Source organism: Pseudochaenichthys georgianus, chromosome 19 (assembly GCF_902827115.2).
Source record: "Pseudochaenichthys georgianus chromosome 19, fPseGeo1.2, whole genome shotgun sequence".
Classification (NCBI taxonomy): Eukaryota; Metazoa; Chordata; class Actinopteri; order Perciformes; family Channichthyidae; genus Pseudochaenichthys; species Pseudochaenichthys georgianus.
The window spans coordinates 17,611,212-17,632,751 of NC_047521.1; the positions used below are offsets into that span (position 1 = coordinate 17,611,212).

Sequence of the window (21,540 nt, forward strand, 5' to 3'; positions counted from 1 at the left end):
ATGAATTGGATCGCTCTTCTTTCAGGGCCTTCAGACCACGTTGTAATTCTGTGGCAGGAGCACTGCAATCTCTGACCCTTACCTACATATTAACGTTCTGCTTGTTTTTCTCTTTCTCCCTCCTGTCTCTCTCTCTGGTCTTTCTCTCAGTCTAATAAGGTTCCAGTGGTACAGCACCCTCACCATGTGCACCCTCTCACACCTCTGATCACCTACAGCAATGAGCACTTCACACCGGGGAACCCCCCACCTCACCTACAGACAGACGTGGATCCCAAAACAGGTACAGTATTTTCCCCCTGCATGCATGTATGATTGACCAGAATATCTGTTAGCGACACGCTACTTGAATCCTGCTAAAACAGCAGAACAGTGTGTTTTAAAGTTGTCAGGATAACGTTAAAAAAAAAATTCAAATAAGTTTCACTTAGTTGTTAAAACCCCAGAAACAGGCACGTCAGCTCTGAGAGAGTGTTTGCACTGACGAGTGTGTTAATGTTTTACTATGCCCTGCCACCATGGTTCACATATACAGACTTTAGTTCATGGCGTCTGTCTGTAGACAAGTTCTTGAGAATGAATCACTTACAATATGTATTCTAATAGTAGACTGTGTAGTTTAAACGTATCTCCTTCTTGATATTGACACGGCAATTATTTAACAACCTCAATAACATTTCTAGGACTATTTATGAGACTGAAGTACTCCTTGTTGACAACAGCTGCTCTCATCTGTTACCGATTGATTTAGCTATCAAGTGGCCTTACATTGGAGATCAAGAACCTGAACAGTGGTTCATAAACTCCCTCGTAAAACACGGAATGTAGCAAACAACCACGATTTAGGACCGCAACTCCTTTTGCCAAGACTCCAAGACAGCCAGTGTAGTTGGAGGTCCTCACATATAAATACCAGAAACCTCAACAGTGTCTGCTCGGAATGATGTCATAAGCTAATCCTTAAAATGCTAGATGTGACCTGAGCTCCTGGATTTAAACCGGTTGTCATAGATTGGCTCAGTGCCCAAAAGGAGTGTCGTTATGTTCTTTACCGCCTGTTGATCCTGCAGATGGAGAGTCTATGTTAAGCAGTCAGATGCTGCCCACTCACAGGCCCCTCCCACAAGCATTTAGCATACCCTTTTAGAAAATGCCATTCGTTTCCGTGAGCATCTTGACTCAGCACTTCATTTCGTTAACTGTCATACTGCCCGTCCTTTCAGGTTAATGCATTTCCAGTGCGAGGAATAATTTCATGCTATTCAGCGGTCTCTGGTGGACTCAGTCAGCGGTTTAGGTAATAATGTTCCATTATTATGATGTCCTTACAAAGGGGAAATAATGCGCCAGCTGCTGTTTAATGTAGTGCTTAATAGGGCTGCTTAATTGGGCTCAGTGTTTAATTAATTAATGAGCTGTATTAGGTCTTCGGCGCTGGGTGGCGATTGGATAATGTTCCAGGGCTTTTCTGTTTAATATAATTTGCCTTTGCTATAGCAGTAGGATGTTTTTTTCCCGCTTAGGCTTAAATGCTGCACAGCACCATCAGTAACAAAATCCCCCCCTTAGTTCCTGGATCAGCTGCAGTTAGGGTGTGACCACCAACAAGAGCCAAGTTCTGCTCTGCGAAGATCGATCTGGCCCTTCTTCGGTTGTGTTGGCACAGGTATCTGCAGAAACAGCTGCACAGGTAAGCCAGCTGTGTGGAAGAAACGCAGATCAGCCAAACTGAAAGTCCCCTAGTTCCTGGTCTACCGAGTGCACACACCTCCCTGCTGTGCTTTTACACTCGTCTAGTGTTCCCTGTTTCAAGTTTGCCATGAGACGGAAAGTTATTTTTACACGCGACTGTGTACGAGACCTTTTCAAGGCATTCATTCAGGGCAGCTTGTCGGCGCAGTTTCTTCGCCTGTCAGCTGCCACAGAAAGCAAAGGCAACACGGCGTGGACGCTGTGATTGCTCGGCGAATCCCTCAACGGGAACTGTCCTTAAATTAGACATCTTTGTCACTGCTCCTAACAATCAGTTAATACATTCATTAACATTAACTGGAGTAGTCAACCGTTAATCCAAAGTACTGTCGAACTGAAAATTCACTTTTTAGCTGCCAATTCATAATAATATTAGTTTATTCATGTATTTATCAGTTGGAATCCATATCCATCCAGCCAGTGTACATCCTCCTGACTCAACCTGGAGCCCTGTATAAGCAGCTCTCTGATCACAGAGAAGGCTTTAATTATATTGTGTTTTGTACACTTCTAAACCCGAGTCATTTAATATAATTCATCTCCTGAATCAGTAGACAAATGTGACAAGAATCGTGTTGGTGTTCTCTCCTCACCTCTCTCCCCTCTGCCTCTTCCAACACATCGTGCCGCCTCAAAGGCCTTTGATCAGGAAGTGTGATTTAGCACTGTGTACATGAGAGCAACAGCCCTCTTCCTCCGCCTCATCCTCCCATCTGCACTCCTGTGATGTCTGCCCCGTTCAGATGTGAAACTCCCAACAGAAGAACGAATTCGGGGCTGACAAAGATTTGGTTCTCTCTCTGTCATCATCTCGTTTGTCCACCTCCTCACTGCTCCTGTCATCCTCTTTTTTTTCTCACAGGGATTCCAAGGCCTCCACATCCTCCAGACATATCTCCTTATTACCCACTGTCACCTGGCGCTGTCGGCCAGATCCCACACCCGTTAGGATGGCTAGTACCACAGTAAGCAAACCCTTTTTTTATTATGACTTTTTACTGTATTCTCTTGTGTGAAAAGGCTTGCAACACCCACGCATTGTCATGAGTAATGCACGTTATATCAAGCTAAATCATTAAAGAGAAAAACAGCTAACAATAGTCGGCACGCAAAGTCAATTATGTAAGCCGTCTCTGTCTCCAAAATGACTTCGCTCTTGTGTTTGAAATCAAAACAAACCTTAAACACACTCACCATTGGCTCTTCCTCACACCCTCACAAACCTCAACTTGCTACTTTGTGGCAAATACTATTTTGCATGTCGCTGTATTGTCCAATTAGAGTAATGAACCGCGATTGCCCGTACTTTACCCACAATTCCACACGGGGGCTCTCCCCTGGTAACCCTTGTCAACACTTGTTAATATGACAAAAGGCTACAAATTAAGCTCTGTTAATTTAATGTTTTCTCACCGCGATCTAAATACCGAGAGAGGCCCCGAGCGCAGCCATGGCGCCCTTTGATTTGCTGCACTTTATTTTGGTATAAATTTACATTCATTATTGTTTGTCTTTGGATGTGTAGACCTCAATTAGCGTGATGGCTCCATTAAAGAGACCCGCGCTTCGTCTTTAATTATCACAACAAAACACCTAGTTCCAGCTTGGGGAGGAACAGGGCCCCACTCTGTCGACACCGAGCGAAGGGTTATGAAATTTAATTAGCCATTGCTATCAAGATTTGTGGCATTCAAATTGTTCAGAGTTTTCCTCCCTTTGATCTGCGCTCTGCAATCCCCTAGATTTTTGTCCTGATCAAATGAGAATAAAGAGGCCCGCGGTGGGGAGACGAGAGAGACAGAGGGCTTTAGCTTCTCCTCTTCCATCAACCCTGTTCCTTTACCTTTGCTTCTCCTTTCTTCTTTTCTTCCCCCTTCCCAGGCAAGGTCAACCTGTTTATCCAATCACAACAGGGGGTTTCAGACACCCCTACCCAACTGCGCTCCAAGTCAACGCATCCATGTCAAGGTGAGCTGAGACCTAGAAGCGTGCACACACACACACATACTCATAGTTGTGCGTGTGTTTGACTGAGGGCAATGCCCAAGCAACACACACACTCACACGACGGTGAGCAGCAACTTCTCCCTGAGCTCACACTCCGCATATCTGTGTTCAAAAGGCCAATCCTCCAGTGTGGGGCTCCAGCTAGCATGCTCAAATATTAATTATATTTATAATTTTCTAATGAGGCCCCTGAAGAACATTTACCCCCACTGCATGTCAGGCAGATCTGAGATGAGCTGGGGCATGTCCATGCTGTGAGTTTGAGCAGCCAGACAGATAGACCAACACAGCAACACTTTGAAGGGGACTACATGATATAAGCCGGGGCTCTGACACTTGGCTAGTGCTTTGGTCCAGCTCAAGTGCTGCTGTGGACATTAGTGCACCCAGGGGGGGTATGTGTATGTGTTGCCATCTTGTGTACATGTGTATGTGTTTGTCAGTTGGTGTGTGACTTACTGTTCCCTGGAGGAACGCGTGTCCTCTATATTGTGTGGAAAGCCAAATGAATTACATTTAGACGACTAAATGCCCTAAAAAGCAACAACACAGAAAAACAAACAGCTTGCTACTCCACCTCCTCCCTCCTCCCCGCTCCGCCCCTGCAGCATGGGACTATGGAAGGGGCTGGTTTGGAGTCTAGGGATGAGGCCAAGCTTCAGTTTAATTACAGCCTGATTGGAAAAGCAGCTCCTCAGGGCAGCGTGTTTAGACCTCTGTGACATTGATGGATCATGTAGATGCAAGGAGGGAGGAGTTGCACGGGGGGGTGACTTTTTTTAAAGCAAAGCCCTGAGAATAAGGGAAAGTTTAGTTTGTTAGCTCAGCCTGACGTCGCAGTTTTTCAGATTTGTTGCCGTTAAACTGTCATTTTGATTGATTCCAATAGAAATACATCCTGGCATCAAACCTGAACTTTAAACCCAGTCTGGATCAGAGTCGGGTTTTATAGTGCCAGTCTCAGGTGCAAAGGGTCAGACGGCGGCTCTGTCCAGACATTGGCATCTGGCAGCGGTACCCAGCCAACCTGGGCTTTAAGTGACTGCTAATTTGGTCCCTTAATGACAGCCTCTACATTGTGATCATCTTATTTCCAGGGCAGCTAATTGAATATACTTGCTGGGGTTTGGGGGGGACTGGCCATGGGGAAGAGCTAATGCCCTGTGATGAGGCCCCTAATTGAATTAGTATAACTGAATAGATGGAGGGCTCTGGGAGCTCTCTGGAGAATGGGAGGGTTTAACACATGTCAACAAAAAAACAACTAAACTCTGGCTTTGACAGGGCAGGGGAAAAAATCAATTTGTTGAGCAAATCTAGTCGAAAAATCAGTCTAATTGTGAATCTTTTCTTACATAGCCTTCAGCCAGTTGGTTCTGTTCAAACAATTGACCAGACTGTGTACTCTTGTCCGGAGTCAGTTGTTTGCAGGAGTGCGCTGCTTCAGTATCAGTCCCCTGTGCCGTAACATGGGCTGAATTAGGATGCAAGGAAGGAGTCTGGTACCTCATGGTCCTCCAATGAGCACCTTACACCTAGGTCCTGTTAAAAAATGCATTCTTTTTTGGATGGAATGAAAAAAGAGCCAGTAGTGACAGTAAAGGGAGCAAATGAAAGACATTATTTTGATAATAGGGTTGGAGCCAGTGCAGGTCCCTGATATAGTGTGTCTGAATGTACGCGTGACAGGTAGGAGGATGTGATGGCCCCTGTGCCCCTCATGCTTAAGCCTGCCCTTTGATATGTTCCCCCATCATCCCGCTCCCTCTCTTCTCCTTGGGAACGGGAGAAGCACACCGGCCAGATCATTAGACATTAAACAGGCACGGGGGCTACTGCTTCGCGTCGGCAATTAAATGGCACTGGCTTACACTGGGCTTGCTGCGCCGGTGACCCCTCCCCCTCAACCCCCACCCCAACCCCGCCAGCAATTCTTACCTTTTTTAGATTGAGACGTAGGAGCCCCAGGGTTGCCGTGGTTTGGGGGTTTGTGCCTCGTCTCCTTCTCTGTGTTGGTTAAATTGGTCCAAGGCGCTGCTTGCTACTGATGAGCCCGAATGATGATGATGATGATGATGATGATGATGGTGGTGATGATGCCCCCACGCTTCAAAGGGATGGTCGTCATGTTTAAACCATAACCTGGGCCGTGCGGTGGCAGCGGGAGGAGGGGGAGGGAGGAGGAGAGGAAGTGTGGAGGTGGTGAGGGGACAGGGAGGAGTAGAGAAGAAGAAGAGGAGCAGAAAAAAATTGATCTTGCAACAGAGGACATTTTAACAAGTGCACAGAGAGAGAAGTAAGGAGGGTGAACAGGGAGACGGGGAAAATGCAGCAGCCCTAATGATGGGCGATATGCAGCCGCTGCTGCAGAGCTCCCCATCAACGGATGACATGGCACAAACACCAATGTGTCAGTGATGAAGGGAGAAGAGGGGAAAGGAGAAAAAGAGGGAAAGAGTTTGAGGGGGGAGCGCACTGGCACTCCCCTGAGATGGCCTCCAACAGAAAGTAGTTGTTCCTGGCGAGTTTATCCTCATCATTATATTCTGGCTCCGAGCCATGCAGCCAGACACAGCCGGATAATGAGCTGCTTTAAAAAAAAAAGAGAGAGGGAGAATTATTCCTCCTTTCTTTCCTGTTCCTTCATCCTCCTCTCCTCTTTTAAATGCGTGTGTGGTCACGTGGAGCCGTGCTGTAAACGTACACATGCCGATAAGACGTGTTCAAATAATGTGACACAAATAATTAGTGTCATACATACAGTACACTGGCACATACTGTACAGCAGAGGCTTATGGCTGCCTGGCCACAGAAGCGATTTCATAAATAAGGGTTTCCGGCCTCGATATGGGCAGCGTGGAGCGATGAAGATAAAAAAGACTGACGGTGCTGAACCGGCAGAAAGGATGGGAGGAAGGCAAATAGAGACTCAATACCTGAAGTGATACTAGACTTTGATGGAACATCTAGTTTGAAATAGTCCTTGATAAGACATAATGGTCCAAGCTTTACCCCTCCAAAACCTGGCATTTCCATATCCGTGCAAATGCTAAAAATGCAATTTCCTGAAAAATAACAATGACTTACTTTCAATGGGCATTTATCATCTACAGATGGAATTTAAATCTTATCTGGAAACCATTTCCTCGTCTATCAAAGGTGACAATTGTTAAAGGAGTGCTTGATTAGTCTGTGCAAGAATAAAAGCTATGGATGGCACTGCTGTCAGTCTCTGTGAATACATAGATTTTAAGGAGCAAAAACCCTCAAGCTTAACTATTTCATTGGATCTATTACATTAATTGTTGCTTGGTTAAGATGAGGTTGTGATTAAATGAAGGTGAAGAGAAGCACTTGGCTCAAGTATTCAGTGTGTCGGGTTTTTTGGGCTGTTCAAAAAAGCCATTCAAGACATTTACCCTTGTGCAATTGCATTTAATTATTTCCACACAATATAGCGTTCATGCTTTGAATTGTATTTAACTGAAGTTTGTATTTGTAATATCCTGCTTTTATACCTTTTGAGTTAAGTGTATAACTGCCTAGGCTGAATTCTGTGACATGTTTAAATAGAAAATCTAAGCATACTGACTGTATAATAATAATAATAAAAATAATAAAGAACTCAGCCTTGGGACATTTTCATGTGGATGTTTCTATGTACATTTATTTTATTGAAATAAAAGACGGAATTGGAATTCAGCTATTTAGTGTTGTGTATACATGTATTCCATTTCCTCATTTCACCTGTGTCCATTTACACAGTCTTTTGTCCTCTAGATTCCCCCCACACATGTTGCCCCCCCACCACAGTTTGCACGCCACGGGCATCCCACACCCAGCCATCGTCTCTTCCAACGTCAAGCAGGAATCGTCCCACAGCGACATCTCTCTCAACTCGTGAGTAGAATTGAGTTGTCCCTATCTTTTTCATTCACTCTTTTACGAGACGTAGGTTAACCTTTCTTAACTCTGGTCCTCAACAGGAAACAGTCAGAAGCTAAAAAGGAGGAGGAGAAAAAGAAACAAGTCCACATAAAGAAGCCTCTGAATGCCTTCATGCTTTACATGAAGGAGATGAGAGCCAAGGTTGTGGCTGAGTGCACACTGAAGGAAAGTGCTGCCATCAACCAGATCCTGGGGAGAAGGGTAAGTCAACAGACACTAAAATGGTCACAATGAAGGGTTTAGCACAGTGGTTCCCAGTCCCGGGGCTCAGGACCCTCTGCCATGCTAATTTTATTCCAAACATGGATTCATATAGACCTGGGATTCAAGGTGAATGCAGTTAACAGCCAGTAGTGTACATTTAGGTCATCCTCATTACCTGTATTTTCCTATTTATGGTTCAAATATTAATTTTTTCATGAATTATTTTCCATTTACAGTGGCATGCCCTAACGAGGGAGGAGCAGGCCAAGTACTACGAGCTGGCCAGGAAAGAGCGACAGCTCCACATGCAGCTGTACCCAGGCTGGTCAGCTCGAGACAACTATGTAAGTTACTAAGTTTACAAGTCGTAACAGGATGCTCTTTTCCCTTTCACTAGGTGGCATGACGGGGATGAGTTCCCTCTTTGGCTCATTTCTAGCCTGAATTCCAACTTTCTTGTAATTCTCTTTGACATGTGTCCCTGAGACTCAACTAATTGGCTTGACCCAAGCCTGCTTTGTTATGATGTGAAGACATATTTATAACAAAGTGTTCAGACTTCGTTACAAAGTCTTATCAATTTCATCTAGTTTTGGGATCAAGCTGACCAGATTCCTCCACAAGCAGGCTTTGAGAAATGCTCCTGCCAAAACAAAAGCTTGTCAAGATGTCTAGATGTTCACAGAGCTGAGGAAAATAAGACAAAAGATTACAGAACAAATACTGAGAGGATGGATAATTCTTGTCTGGCCTGCAGTGGCTGTTACAAACCGGAGGGCAGAGACAGAAAAAAGCAGAGAATGAATGAATGAATAAGTAAACACAGAAAACAGTCCTATACTCTGTTTCATGTTTTGGGCATTCTGCAATATAATAACTAAGGTTCCTGTCTGTGTCTATTTTTTCTTTCTATTTTTTTGGCGGCTAACCAACAGGGGAAAAGGAAGAAGAGAAAAAGGGAAAAGCAGCAAGCAGAGAGCAATGGTAAGTGAGCTGCAATTATCTCTGATATTAGAATAGCCCCATCATGTGTCAGGCAGATGGGACATCTTGCAAGATAAAAGTCAAGCTAGTTTTTTTTGTTTTATGTTTTTTGTGTGTGTGTTTTTGTGCCTGGCTTTTTTTCTTTGTATATAGTTATGCTACCCAATGCAATATTTAAATGCTAGAGTTGCTTGTAATACCCCCCCTTTTCCCATTTTGCCCTAGCCCTCCCCAGCTAATAACAACTGAATATGCATGACCCCCCCCCCCCCACACACACACTGCTTCTTACCTCCCCTTTTGACACCCCCCCCCACTTTGCCCCTTAGCGTTCTGGTATTGTGATATGTATGTTTTGAGAATGTGAAGTTGAAGCATTGTGAGAGCCATTAACTTTGCTAGTGTTGTGTGCGTGGCCCCGTTTTATAATGCCTGTGCCCTGCAGATGTGTGTGTGTTTGCGCGTGTGTGTGTGTGTGTGTGTGTGTGTGTGTGTGTGTGTGTGTGCACTCGTTCGGCTGCCCCTTGCTTGCTTTCATGCATGCTTTTATACCAACATAAGAACAATCACTTACATCTTAAAATTAAGGAGGTTTGCTTATTTCATGATTTATCTATTTTTTTTTTTTTATTCTTATGATTCATATTCTTCTCATCTCGGAGGCTTGTTATCATGTATTTGGCGCTCGTTTGGTGACGGATTTCTTCTTGAAGGCCTCTCTATCTGTTCTTTTTTTTCAGAACACAGAGAATATTTTCCAAATCCTTGCCTTTCACTCCCTCCGATTACAGGTGCTAATGTCATTTTGAGTATTAAATCACTAACTTGTTTAATTTCTTCTTCTTCTTTTTTAAAAATAATGTTTATCTATGAATAATGTGTAATATTAGGCAGGATTAAGGTTAAATTCTATCTTAAATATGCTTTTTTTTGCATTCTTTGCTGCTTTCTTTTCTTAAAGTGATGCTATTGTTTATTTGACTTCAAGCTAGATTATATTGCATTTAGTTTAAAGCATTTGCAGTATTAATCACTATGCTTAAAGATCTATATATATTATATAAAGTTAGCTTTATGGAGTATGACCTGAAGGATGTGATCTCAGGGTAAACCTCCTTAATCTATACGCTTCAGTAGCTGCGCTTTTCTATAGGCTAGCATGAGTTTGGCATACTCCCTCCTTTTAAATCTACTCCGCAAAGACTTGGTCTCAAATATTGAACCACAATATTCTTTGGTCGGTGACGGGCAGCCAGTGTTGATAGGAAACAGCCAACTGTTTGATGCCAGGTCTAATGAGTAGCCCCCCTCTCCATCTTTTTTAATCCTCCCCCTGGCTAGGGCTAACACGCGACCGTGCTGATTCAGCAGTCTGCTACTAGTTCTTCCCCCTTTGCCTTTTCTTTTTAAAACCGTAGTTCAATGATAACCTCTAGCGAGTAAATTAATCCAACCTGCATTTCCTCCGTTTATACCCTCTCGACTAAATCTTATCTTCAGCTTCAACTCCAGTCAGAATGTAGATAACTTAAAGCATTTGTTTCCTTATTAATGTTATATTTTGCATGCCGTTTGATTTGACTAATGTCTGAAACACACTAATGGTGTTCAGTCCTGTCTTTAAAGGCACTCTTGAGAATGGCTTTACGGGTGTTGTTTGGGGATGAGGGGATTTCTTGCACAATGAGCCACTGCAAAGCTTCATAGATTCACTGTTACCTGTTTTTTCTCCTCATTTCTCTCCTCCTTTTTGATTTCTGTTCCTTATTTTTTTTGGTTTTGGTTATTCTTCCTCCTCTCTGCTGGCTTCCCCTCCCTGTTGCGGCATCAGACCTGAGCGCTCCTAAGAAGTGTCGAGCGCGCTTTGGGCTCGATCAACAGAATAACTGGTGTGGCCCGTGCAGGTGTGTATGGTGTGTGCTTGCACCGGCCGGGGCCAGGTGAAAGCTGGGTAACTGTGCACTGGGACTTCCTCCTTCGCTTTTTCTGTCGCTGCCTTTACTTCCTCTCCTCCTCCTCCTCCCCTCTGTCGCCCGCCAGGCTATCATGAGCTCTCAGCTTCCTCCAGCCACGCCCTGCCGGTCTATCTCTAGGCTCCCACTATTTTTTTTTTTTACCTCCTATTTGGGAAGAAGGGTATTAACAGCATATGCTCGAGTGTTTGAATGAATGGTGTCTGTGAGTGAGAAACATTACAGGGGTTTCATTGCAGGATGTACAGTACAATGAGTCTGAGATTGATACACTATCCTAAACTGGCAGGTCGGGGCTTGGAGGATCTGGAGCCTGATGGCTTGTTCAATATGGAGGACATCCCAGTGTTACTAGCCTGAACCTAAGCCCTGGCTATATTGTTTGTCTGTGCAATGACGTGTCCATTTTGTTTTTTCTTTCTTTTCCTTTTGTTATTTGTCTCTGTGTGTATGTTTGTGTCTACCTGTTTGGCTAACAGATGCAAATACCCCAAAGAAGTGTCGTGCCTTGTTCGGGCTTGACCAGCTGAGTTTATGGTGCAAACCATGCAGGTATTACTGCTGTAGTGCCAATGGGAGGAAGACATCCACAATGAGCCGTTTCTTCTTTTTGATTACTTGCTCAGATTTCCCTCTTAAATGTGTTTCCATCAGTGTGGTAACAGATGGCAAACTCCTCTGCTCTTTTCCCTAACTGAGGAACTACTTCCTGCTCTAAATTCCCTCACAGCTACTTTTCCTCACTGAACTCAGTTCAAGCCCAGTGGCAGAAAATGGATTTCTTGATAAGATTACTGAATATTTTATCTCAACAAAATAATAGGGATCATTATTTCTTAATGTCAATTTTGGGAAAGAAATGACATACAATTTGAGTTATTAATGTTTGAAATCCATTTTCTCTCCATGCAGGGGATGATTCCCCCACCCCATCTTAACTGTCATGTTTGTTCTAATTGGCGTCCTTTTTGAATAACAATGTTATGCTTACAAATGTAGCCCTGCTTTCTCTGAGGGCCTGCTCAGTGACACTCTTTTCTGTGCCCTCTTCCTCCTCCTTCTCTCCTTCCTCCAAACTCCTCTTCAATAACCCTTACTTAGTCCCTACCTGTTGTCTTTCTGTTCTGACACAAGCAGTCTTTGAATTGGGAATATTTTCATGGTAGGTATTTGTTTCTGCTCAGTAATACCCTTCTCTGTGTCTGGCTCTCACCACCACCCGCCCCGCCTCTTTCTTCACACCACTCATCGCCACACATTGTTTCCTGCCACACGTTTTCATTTGTGTTGTTTTCAACTTTCGGCTCCAAATGTATTCAAAGGATTTTTCTATTTAGCTCTAATTTGTTACTTCATTTAGAGGTCAGTTTTTAAATGTTTGTCAAAGGATTTTGTATCTTTCAAAAGTACTATGTCCAACTAGAGTTGAACACATTACCTAGACTTTCGTATAATTAAATATTATTTGAATCAGGCAGGACGATTACTCACCTCCCAGCTGGGACACATTATCAAACATACTGTATTTGTCTTAAAAAAGAATAGCAGATTATAAGATACAGTAAGATGCGTAAAAAGGGCAGCGATTCAGCCCTGTAACAGCTGAGAGGTTAAAAGTTCTCTCTGGGCTCCATTTCCTAAAAGATGCATCTGGTGTAATTTCCCCCGAGACGGAGAAATCAATAACATACACGGGCACATACTATGAATCGATATGTCTGTTAAAAGATGGATATTAGCTCATTTGTTGCAGCTTGACAGACAGTTATTGAGAGCAAGATGTCTATGTAGTGGCAAATGATACCTTTTTACGGCGGGTCGATACCCCGCACCACCCAGCACTACAGTATCAGTGCCGACTGCACTAAGAGCCTCATTCCCACTCTTTTCTAGTCCTCTATTCTCGGTGTTGTGTGCCTGTACTACTGAGCTCATCTGTAATGCATGCCTGTCTTTCACCCTAGCATGAGATCAAGGTTTCGTGAGCCTTTTTTATGTGATTTGATGTTCCTTTTCATTATCAGTACTCTGCTCTCTTTTATTGTTTGTATAGACTTCCCCTTCAGAACTACTGTATCTGAGAACCTCAATTAAACACAATGAGCTTAATATCTTTCTAAAGACTCAATCTTCTTTTTTATAAACACCTTTAGTCTTTTTTGTACCTACTCCCTGTGAGTTTTAAAAGCGAACACTCCATGGCCTTCAGGCATCCTTGTGATCGCATGGAGAGCTGAGAGAGGGGTCACTGCCAGGGTCAGGGTACAGATGAGAGGTGGGCAGAGAATTCCCCCTTAACCAAATCTGCACACAGCCTTTCGCAGCAGAGTCACCGCAGACAAATGCAACAATCCCCTACTCTCTTAAATCCCCCCCCCCCCCCACTCCCTCCCCTCCCCGTTCATCGGGTTCCACCGAGCGCAACGGGCCTGGCCTCAGGACTCTGCAAGCGGGGGGGAGGGTCCTGACCCCGGGCAGGAATGCAAACATGATGCCTTGACCCCTCACTCACACACACTTGTGTCTGTGGGGCAGATTCGGAGTAGTGTGGATCTTGTTGACTTTTTTCGCCTCGTATCCAAACTCTGTCCCCTCAGGAGAAGAGAGTAGGGCCAGATAGAGTCAGAGACGGGTCCAGTAACCTCGCAGAGAGCAGGCTGATCCCCAGCTGAAGCTCTGCCTGTCAGAAAAGGCTCAGTTAACATCCAGAGAGCAACCATTACTCCATCTAATCGTCTCTATATGTGCTTTTCATTTCCCTGCTGCTTCACACGTGACCTTTCCTCCATGTCTGTCCTGTCTTACGGTTTAGAATTGGTATATTGACTGTCATTTCTGCCACTTTATCGTCTTGGCACGAGCCATTTAAATGCACCTGTAAAATCTGTGATGCAAAACAAGTTTCAAGTTTTTAGAAATTTGAAAAAAGAAGGTGCGTTTCAATGAGCTCCGGTGCTAAGAGGCGATGCAGTTTGAAGATGCGTTGTCTAAAACATGCTCTCTTTCTCCCTCCTTGTCCCTCAGGAGAAAAAAAAAGTGCATTCGCTACATCCAAGGTGAAGGCAGCTGTGCCAGTCCTCCCTCTACGGACGGAAGCTTACTAGACTCCCCCCCATCCTCCCCTTCCTCAGTGGTCCCCTCCCCCTCCCCAAAAGAGTCCAATCCTCAGACTGAACAAATGCAACCTCTCTCACTGACTATGAAACCGGCCCACCAGCCACTCCACCATCCGCACCGCCTGGTTGGGCCTCCACCACCATCTTTGGTTCTGCTGGGAAACTCTGCTGCAGCTAGGAAAACGCCCGGCGCCCCCTCCCACAACGGAGCCCTGGAGCGCGGCGACGTCTCGTCCTCGCGGCAGCCGGGCTCCTCCATGGCGTCCTCCATGGCCCGGTCCTCGGCATCGCTGTGTCATTCCCTCTCGCTCCTCCCCTCCTCGAACCCCCAGCCTCTGTCGCTAGTGACCAAGTCTATAGAATAGTCTGCCCTATTCTTCTCCTCTTTTTTCTAGCTCTGCACACACACACACACACAAACACACACCTTTCTAGGCCCTCTCTCTGCTCTATTTCACTCTGTCGGTTCATTTCTCTATTCGTTTCTGTGCCACAAGGCGTTTTGAACATTTGAGTTTTTCTTTTATTAAAGTTCATTGGTCAATATTTGACCCGTCATTATCAAAAAAAAATCTAATTATTATAAAGAAATGATACAATGAGCTGTAGTATAGCTTTGTGAATCTGCCAACATTTTTATGGATTTTGTTTTTGTCTTTTTTTTTGTAGTGTTTAACAGTGCAAACAGAAAAACTATCTAGATCAACTTCAAAATGTTTAAAAGACGGATATAAAAAGGTAGGCTAGATTATTCAGTGAGCCCTTTTCTTGAAAGAGTTGGTTCTCCTTCTTTATTTGTATTAAATACGAGCTTGCGAACCAATCATTTTGACATCTGTTCAAACTCTCGGAGGGCGTGAGGCTAGCAGTGACACCTCTCGGAGGAACAACTTTTAATTGTGATGTTACTTGTTCTTGTTTAAATGTACAGAATAATGGGGAGGGGGGGATTACTGTGTTAAATATGCATTCTTCCACTGCGTTGTCTTTTTTCTTTGTTGTTTACCTTTGGGGTGGAGTCAGGCAAGTTGGGTGGGCTTGAGGGGAGGTCGGGGTGGGGGGGTTAAGGGTTATTAAATTCAAAATGTCACAACGCTAGGACCAGTAGTATTTATTGCTTTAGAGATTGCTTGTTGTATCTTGTATGTGTCTCTTTTGACTTTTTTTTCTTAATACATTGTACAAATATTTTTTCTTAAGGTAAGCGACTTATATATGAATGATCCATTTTTACAAGGAGGTTTTAAACGGCAAATCTTTTGTTATTGATTTCTTTCCTCGCTGAAAAACCTGGATTCCACTCAGTGTACTGTGTAGATCTCATGAACAGAAGTATGCACAACTTCATTTCAAGAAATGCGTCTATAAGCCATTTTACAAAAAGAAGAAAAGAAAACTTGAACAAGACAGTGGGTACCGTGTCTTCAGTAGATGGAAAAGTGTCTGAAGCCCTTCTTTTTTATTGCACAGTCACATCTCTCAGACTGTAGATTCGTGTACAGATTTTCCGTGCCAAATTTTGTGATAATTTTCTCTGCCCCTCTAACCATGCTGTAGGGATCCATTTTTTGTTTCTCGTCGTTTTTTTGTTTTGTTTTAATTTCGATACCATTCTTTGCTGTGACGTTACATAGATTGCTATGTATGTAGTATAAATGTTGCTATAACAAATGTGTTTGGTAGCAAAATTGTCAAATATTAAAATTTAAACTTAATAAAAAAGCGGACATCATACTGTATAAACCCACAAGGGCCAAATTATGTATATTAGGAGGTTCATAAAAAAACTATTAAATACAAAAAAATACACAAACTGCCACTTTTAAGTACACTACTACATATAGGTAGATAGAAAAAATAGGCATGTTGATGTTGCAAGAGGCTGTAAAAAAAGCTACAAGAGAATCATCCACTCGGTGCCATTGTAGTTGACATGACGCGACTGTAACCTGTCGATTTCTTCTCTGGTTTATTAAGATGCTAATGATAAATAGTTTGAATGTTTCCTTAACGGCTGTGATGTTCCTGTTCTATTTTATGCTCTTATCTTTTTGTTTGTTTGTTTTTCCTGTTATTTTAAATGGTTCCAAAACCATGTTTTTTTGTAATGAATAAATGTTTATGCTGTACAGTCTCTGTAGCATGCAGTTCTGTATTAATAAAAGCAACTTAGTATGTGCACATCTGTGTCTTTCCTTTTATTCGTAAACTCCCTGGCAGAACTAACCTTTTACAGAAAGAAAGGGTTATACAGCGTTCTCTGCCAATACAGTAGATCTTTCTGAGCTTTTCAACAGATCGCCACAATGGAATACAACAGTGATTTAGATTCCTTTAAGTAAAAGTATAATAGAATCATGTCATTGTAATTAAAAATGGAAAATACTGTATCATGTTTAAGGAAATACAATGATTAAATGGCAAACTTACTTCTGTATGCATACACATTTGATTACAAGGGCATCGTAGTCCCAACTCCAATTGACACATTTGTAATACACAAGAGGAGAGAGAAACTTTCAATAAAGTTCAGATCGAAACACCCTCTACAATATCCAGTTTTTTTTAACAAGATGCTTATCAGTAATATTCTGCCGCTTTAAGCCAATCAAACAACTTAAAATGTAACTTCAAATCACTAACTTTTTAATAAGCCACAGACAACAAAGTTCTGTGTCTTCTCGACTCGTGCTGAAAGAAGAGATCAGGTCATCATCCATTTCCAATTTACTGGTGATTATCAAGATAACAATCCTTCACCTTAGTGTGGATGTTTCATTCAAATGATCATAGAGAACTCTGAACTGCATTTACGCACTGATATTTTATCGCAAATGATGTGGATTTTTAAATGCCACATTAGACACGACGATGTATAGTATGACAAAGATATTAGTAGAAACATCCTGAAGTCTGTCTAAATTGTCTGAAAAAACATGTCAAGTATGTGGATAAATATCTGAAAAATAATATAGAATGTCAAAAAATAAGGCATAGTATAGTATGGCAAAAAATTGTGGAATAACATAGTATGTCGGAAAAAAGTAATTGTTTAGTTTGTCGTAGTATGGGAAATACCAGAAGAAATATCATTGTAGGCCTATGTCTAATATTTCTGAAGAAATGTCTTAGAATATTATATGTTGAAAAAAAGATATAGGCCTAGTATTTTGAAAAATATCAGGAAAGATGTCATAGTATAGTTGTCAACAAAATTCATAGTATAGTATGACAAAGATATCAGTTAAAACATTTTTAAAGTATGTAGGAAAAGAAAGTCAGAATATGTTTTACAAGTACAGTTTGTCAAAGACGATACATTTATCAATGTAGCTTGTAGCTATACCTTTTCAGATAAATACCTTCTTTTGTGTTTCATGGGCAAGGGTAGCACAACTTATTCTCCCCTCAGTTTGTACTTCAGAGGAATTGGCAACTTCTGCAAAACAGGAAAAACCCCACGAAGGCCAGCGAGACAGAGAGGAGGATCATGGTCAGTATTTGGTATTGGACTAAATCTATTGGAAGGTATGAAGCATGGGCTGTGTTGTGCTATATGCGCTCTACTAGTGTTCTGGAATTGATTTTAGTTCACACTGAGACACATGCACTCAATTCAATTCAAATAGCTTTATTAGCATGACCATAATGACATACAGTACAGTATTGCCTCAGTTCTGTACAATTAAAACATATATACATACAAATACATTTGGAATGTAGGCCTACTGTTCAGTTTGGAAACATAACATGTGTTCACTCAGAGTTTAGTATCAAAAAGAGGACAAAGAAAACTTAAGAACATTTAGGAAACTGGAGGGAAATACAAGAACTACGGCACAAAACAACTTCTGTTCTAAAGCTCTGATCCCTTACATAAGACATGTCTCTTTTAATCTGCACTGTCTGGCTACATTTGGACGTACGGTGGACGTATGTGTCATGCAAATGGACTCCGAGCACTAAATTAATAATAAAGTGATACTTGTCGAATCCCTGTAGGGAAATTCTCTATTCCCCAGCTGCCGTCTACGCTGAGGCCAGAGTTCAGGATGAGCTCAGAGCAGCGCCTCTGGAGCTGGTCAATTCTGCGACTTGCTGATGAAAACTTAAACAAGGCTGCACACAAAGGGGGCTTGTACATCGCTAAGGCATTCAGCACTTTGAAAGCGCTTTTAATACATAGGTTGTTGGATTGTATAAAGTAATGATTTAATTTAGCGTCAGGTTAATTAGTTTGCTTTTTTATTGCATCAATTCAATTTTCTCCAGTGGAGTTGTATCAGTATTTATGTCGGGGAATTTTGTCTACAAATATTTTGTATTTGAAGGAGCACAGGCGTTGCATTCCAGTCAAAGCAGGCTGTGTTGTTTTGTTGGTCTCCTCTTACGTGACGTTCTCAATGGATCAACTATACAGCTCTGTGTAGATGCTGGTAAGCAAGAGCAACATTTTATAGATTCACTCTCTACGCTGAGGAGAGAATCATTGATTTCTTATTTATTTGAAGTTTTTTTAAATCTACAAAGTATCGGAGAAAACAACGAAGAAGTATTAAAGTGAAGCTGAAATACAGTGTGCAAGTTGTTGTTGAACATGGCCATATAGACGGTTCTCCGGTGAATAACAAGCAAATAAATACTGAAAACAGGGGGATGGGTTCAGTTGCGATCAAGCAAACGCGGGTCTCTTCTTTGTTCCCTTTGAGTGTACAGTATACAATATGCACACTTAATGCATTTGTGTGGGCTATACCCTTGAACTATAAACCGTTAGACAAGCAGCGTATAACGGGGGAGCGTCCGTGACGATTATATTACATTCATTTCAAGAAGCAGGAAAGGCATTGAATACCTGGGTAAAGAAATTACGTGTTTTGATGTCAGTGTTGCATGGAGGAACAATGTTGAAGGCCATTGCTTCAGGCGAGCATACAAATCAGAAAACATTGCAAAACATATGTCCCCTAGGTTACAACAAACAAAACACAAAAATATATTGTTTTCGGATGTTTTTTTACAAGCAATGCATACCCCTGACCCTGATCCCGATGGAAGAACAAATTGAAAGGTTGAAGAAATGGACGGTGTAGCATAAACATCGACAATATTCTTTGCTGAACATTCCGTCAAACAGCTTCATATTCACAGATGTATGTTGTCCTCCATAATGACATTCCTCTTTTCACCCCAATAAGGCATTGCATGAAGTTAAAAGGAAAGAGAGGTGAAGGGTCACTGTTCGCTTTCTGTGTGTAGCAGACTGTATATATAATACATATATGTGTGTGTAGGCGTGTTTTCGAAGGTGCTCTTTAGTTTGGATGCTTTTTGCGTAACGAGTTTTGATTACGCTCTCGAAGCATAACATTAAAAATGATGAGTGAACGAACAGTTCAAAAGAACATATTGAAACCAACTCCAATGCATTGAAGACCTGCCGTGACCTTCATCAGGGAAGAGCAAACCTTCATTCACTCTTCATGCAGTTGTATATGTTGTATATGTTTGGTCCACAAAGGAGACCACTGCTCGGCCAACAACATCCAGTGTTCATAAAAACACTTGTGAAAAATACAGTTTTTGTTTGTGCATTGCTTGACCGTATCTCATGATCTCATTTCATTTCAAACCTTTATTTATACAGATGAATCCCATTGAGATCATTGATCTCTTTTTCAAGGGAGACCTGCTCAAGTAGTTCCACATGAAACATACAAACATAAATAGAACAACAAAAGGACATCATAGTACAGCATCATTTACATAATTATCCACATAAGCAGGTACCAATAGCTTCCGATTGATTAGCATCCAACCGAGCTTTAAAAACATTTAGTGGCACCGGATTGTTCAGTTTCCATTGAATTTGCAGACTATTCCAAGACAGAGGAGCTGCGCATCTAAAAGCTGTCTTCCCTAAGACAGTCCTAGCAGTTGGCACATTTAATAAAACTACAGCATTCGATCTCAGGCAGTAGCCACTTACAATTTTCCGTGAGATCAGGGAGCAGATATAAGATGGAAGTTTCCCTAGCATGGCTTTGTATATAAAAATGTACCAGTGACTGAGCCTCCGTACAGTTAGTGAAAGCAAACCAGCCCTTGCATACAGGGTACAGTGATGGGTTAATGCTTTACAGTTTGTTACAAATCTCAGTGCACTGTGATACGCAGCATCTAACTTGACCAGGCAATTGGCAGGTGCATTCATATAGACCAGGTCACCATAGTCCAGCACAGGTAAAAAGGTCACAGTGACTAGCCTTTTCCTGGCCTCAAGCGAGAAACAGGACTTGTTCCTGTAGAAGAAACCTAGCCTCACCCTCAGCTTTTTAAGCAGGTTATTCACATGAAGTTTAAAAGAGAGACAATCATCAAGCCAGATACCAAGGTATTTGTAACAGGTAACCACTTCAAGTTTTGTTCCTTGCGTAGTTACAATATCTAAAACAGGCTCTGGTGTCTTTTTAGCTTTAGAAAAGAGCATTACCTTGGTTTTCTCAACATTTAAAAGAAGCTTTAGTTCAGAGAGCTGAGTCTGAATAATGTTAAAAACAGCCTGTAATTTAACACCAGCCTCCTTAATGGAGGGACCTGCACAGTACATCACGGTATCGTCCGCATAAAAATGTAAAGTAGCTTCATCCACATTTTCACCTAAACTGTTGATGTAGATGGAGAAAAAAAAGAAAGAGCAGTTATAAAAACACTTGTGAAAAATACAGTTTTTGTTTGTGCATTGCTTGACCGTATCTCATGATCTGAAGACTTCAGTAACGTAAAGTAATTTTTACACTATTCCACAAAACAAAAAACATCGAGTTAAAGGATTCTGAGGTCATGTCAATACTTATTACAAGTTTGCATTATGTAGGATAAGTGGATAAAACCACAGCAAGGTCAGAGTGGTTAGAGTGATGTTTGCTCAGTGGTGTGAATAAAGCCTTTTGAAAATCTTCTAGAAAGGGCTTTTAAATTCAAATATGGCCTATATTATAAAAACCAACTGACAGAAAGTGCAGGATCTGCCCAAATTCTACATTTGAGTCTTTTAGACTCTGGTGTTTTATTATTTCAATCAAAGGCCAAAGCGTTCATGTGCATGCCCTCACTTTTGTCTTTTCTGTCTTGCAAAATTGTCCTAAAATCAACAAAGATGGTTCCAAAGATGTGTCAAGTAAAAGTAATGAGATTGTCAGTTAAATTAATTTAGCAAATGTAATCTATTTTTGCTATTGGACGCATCACTTTCCTACATTTTTTAAAGGAAAACTAAATTAAACGTAGAATCTTATGTTACATGTTGCCATATGTTGCTATAGGAGCTGCACACATTATTACATTCAAAATCCAAGTTCTCGATAAACAGAGTAAACCCATAAATGAACTACTCAATAGTAAGAGCCTGGAAGGTAATATTATTTTGCTTTTAGAAATGTGCATCCTGAGCTTAGGATGCTCTAAACCCAATCTCTAATATTTAAATCTATCTATTTAATACAGTAAACACCAACAACTAACTTGTAGCCTACTGTCCTCTTCTTTTCCAAGAC

At 41.9% G+C, this 21,540-nt stretch overlaps 1 protein-coding gene across 1 annotated transcript; it reads left to right on the forward strand.

The window, feature by feature from the left end:
- LOC117465007 (transcription factor 7-like 2) lies at window positions 1-16,165 on the forward strand. Its single transcript, XM_071206734.1, has 11 exons — window positions 1-42; window positions 151-283; window positions 2,615-2,717; window positions 3,634-3,720; window positions 7,540-7,659; window positions 7,746-7,908; window positions 8,148-8,255; window positions 8,847-8,895; window positions 9,636-9,686; window positions 10,727-10,799; window positions 13,893-16,165. Exons 1-11 carry the CDS (start codon window positions 1-3, stop codon window positions 14,347-14,349), a joined length of 1,386 nt encoding a protein of 461 aa, XP_071062835.1. The 3' UTR covers window positions 14,350-16,165.
- The last annotated feature ends 5,375 nt before the right edge of the window (window positions 16,166-21,540 follow it).

Coding starts and splice junctions, on each gene's coding strand:
- LOC117465007 (XM_071206734.1), top strand. CDS start 1: ATGAATTGGATCGCTCTTCTTTCAGGGCCTTCAGACCACGTT. Junction 43..150: donor CAGGGCCTTCAGACCACGTT/GTAATTCTGTGG, acceptor TCTTTCTCTCAG/TCTAATAAGGTTCCAGTGGT. Junction 10,800..13,892: donor AACTGGTGTGGCCCGTGCAG/GTGTGTATGGTG, acceptor CTTGTCCCTCAG/GAGAAAAAAAAAGTGCATTC.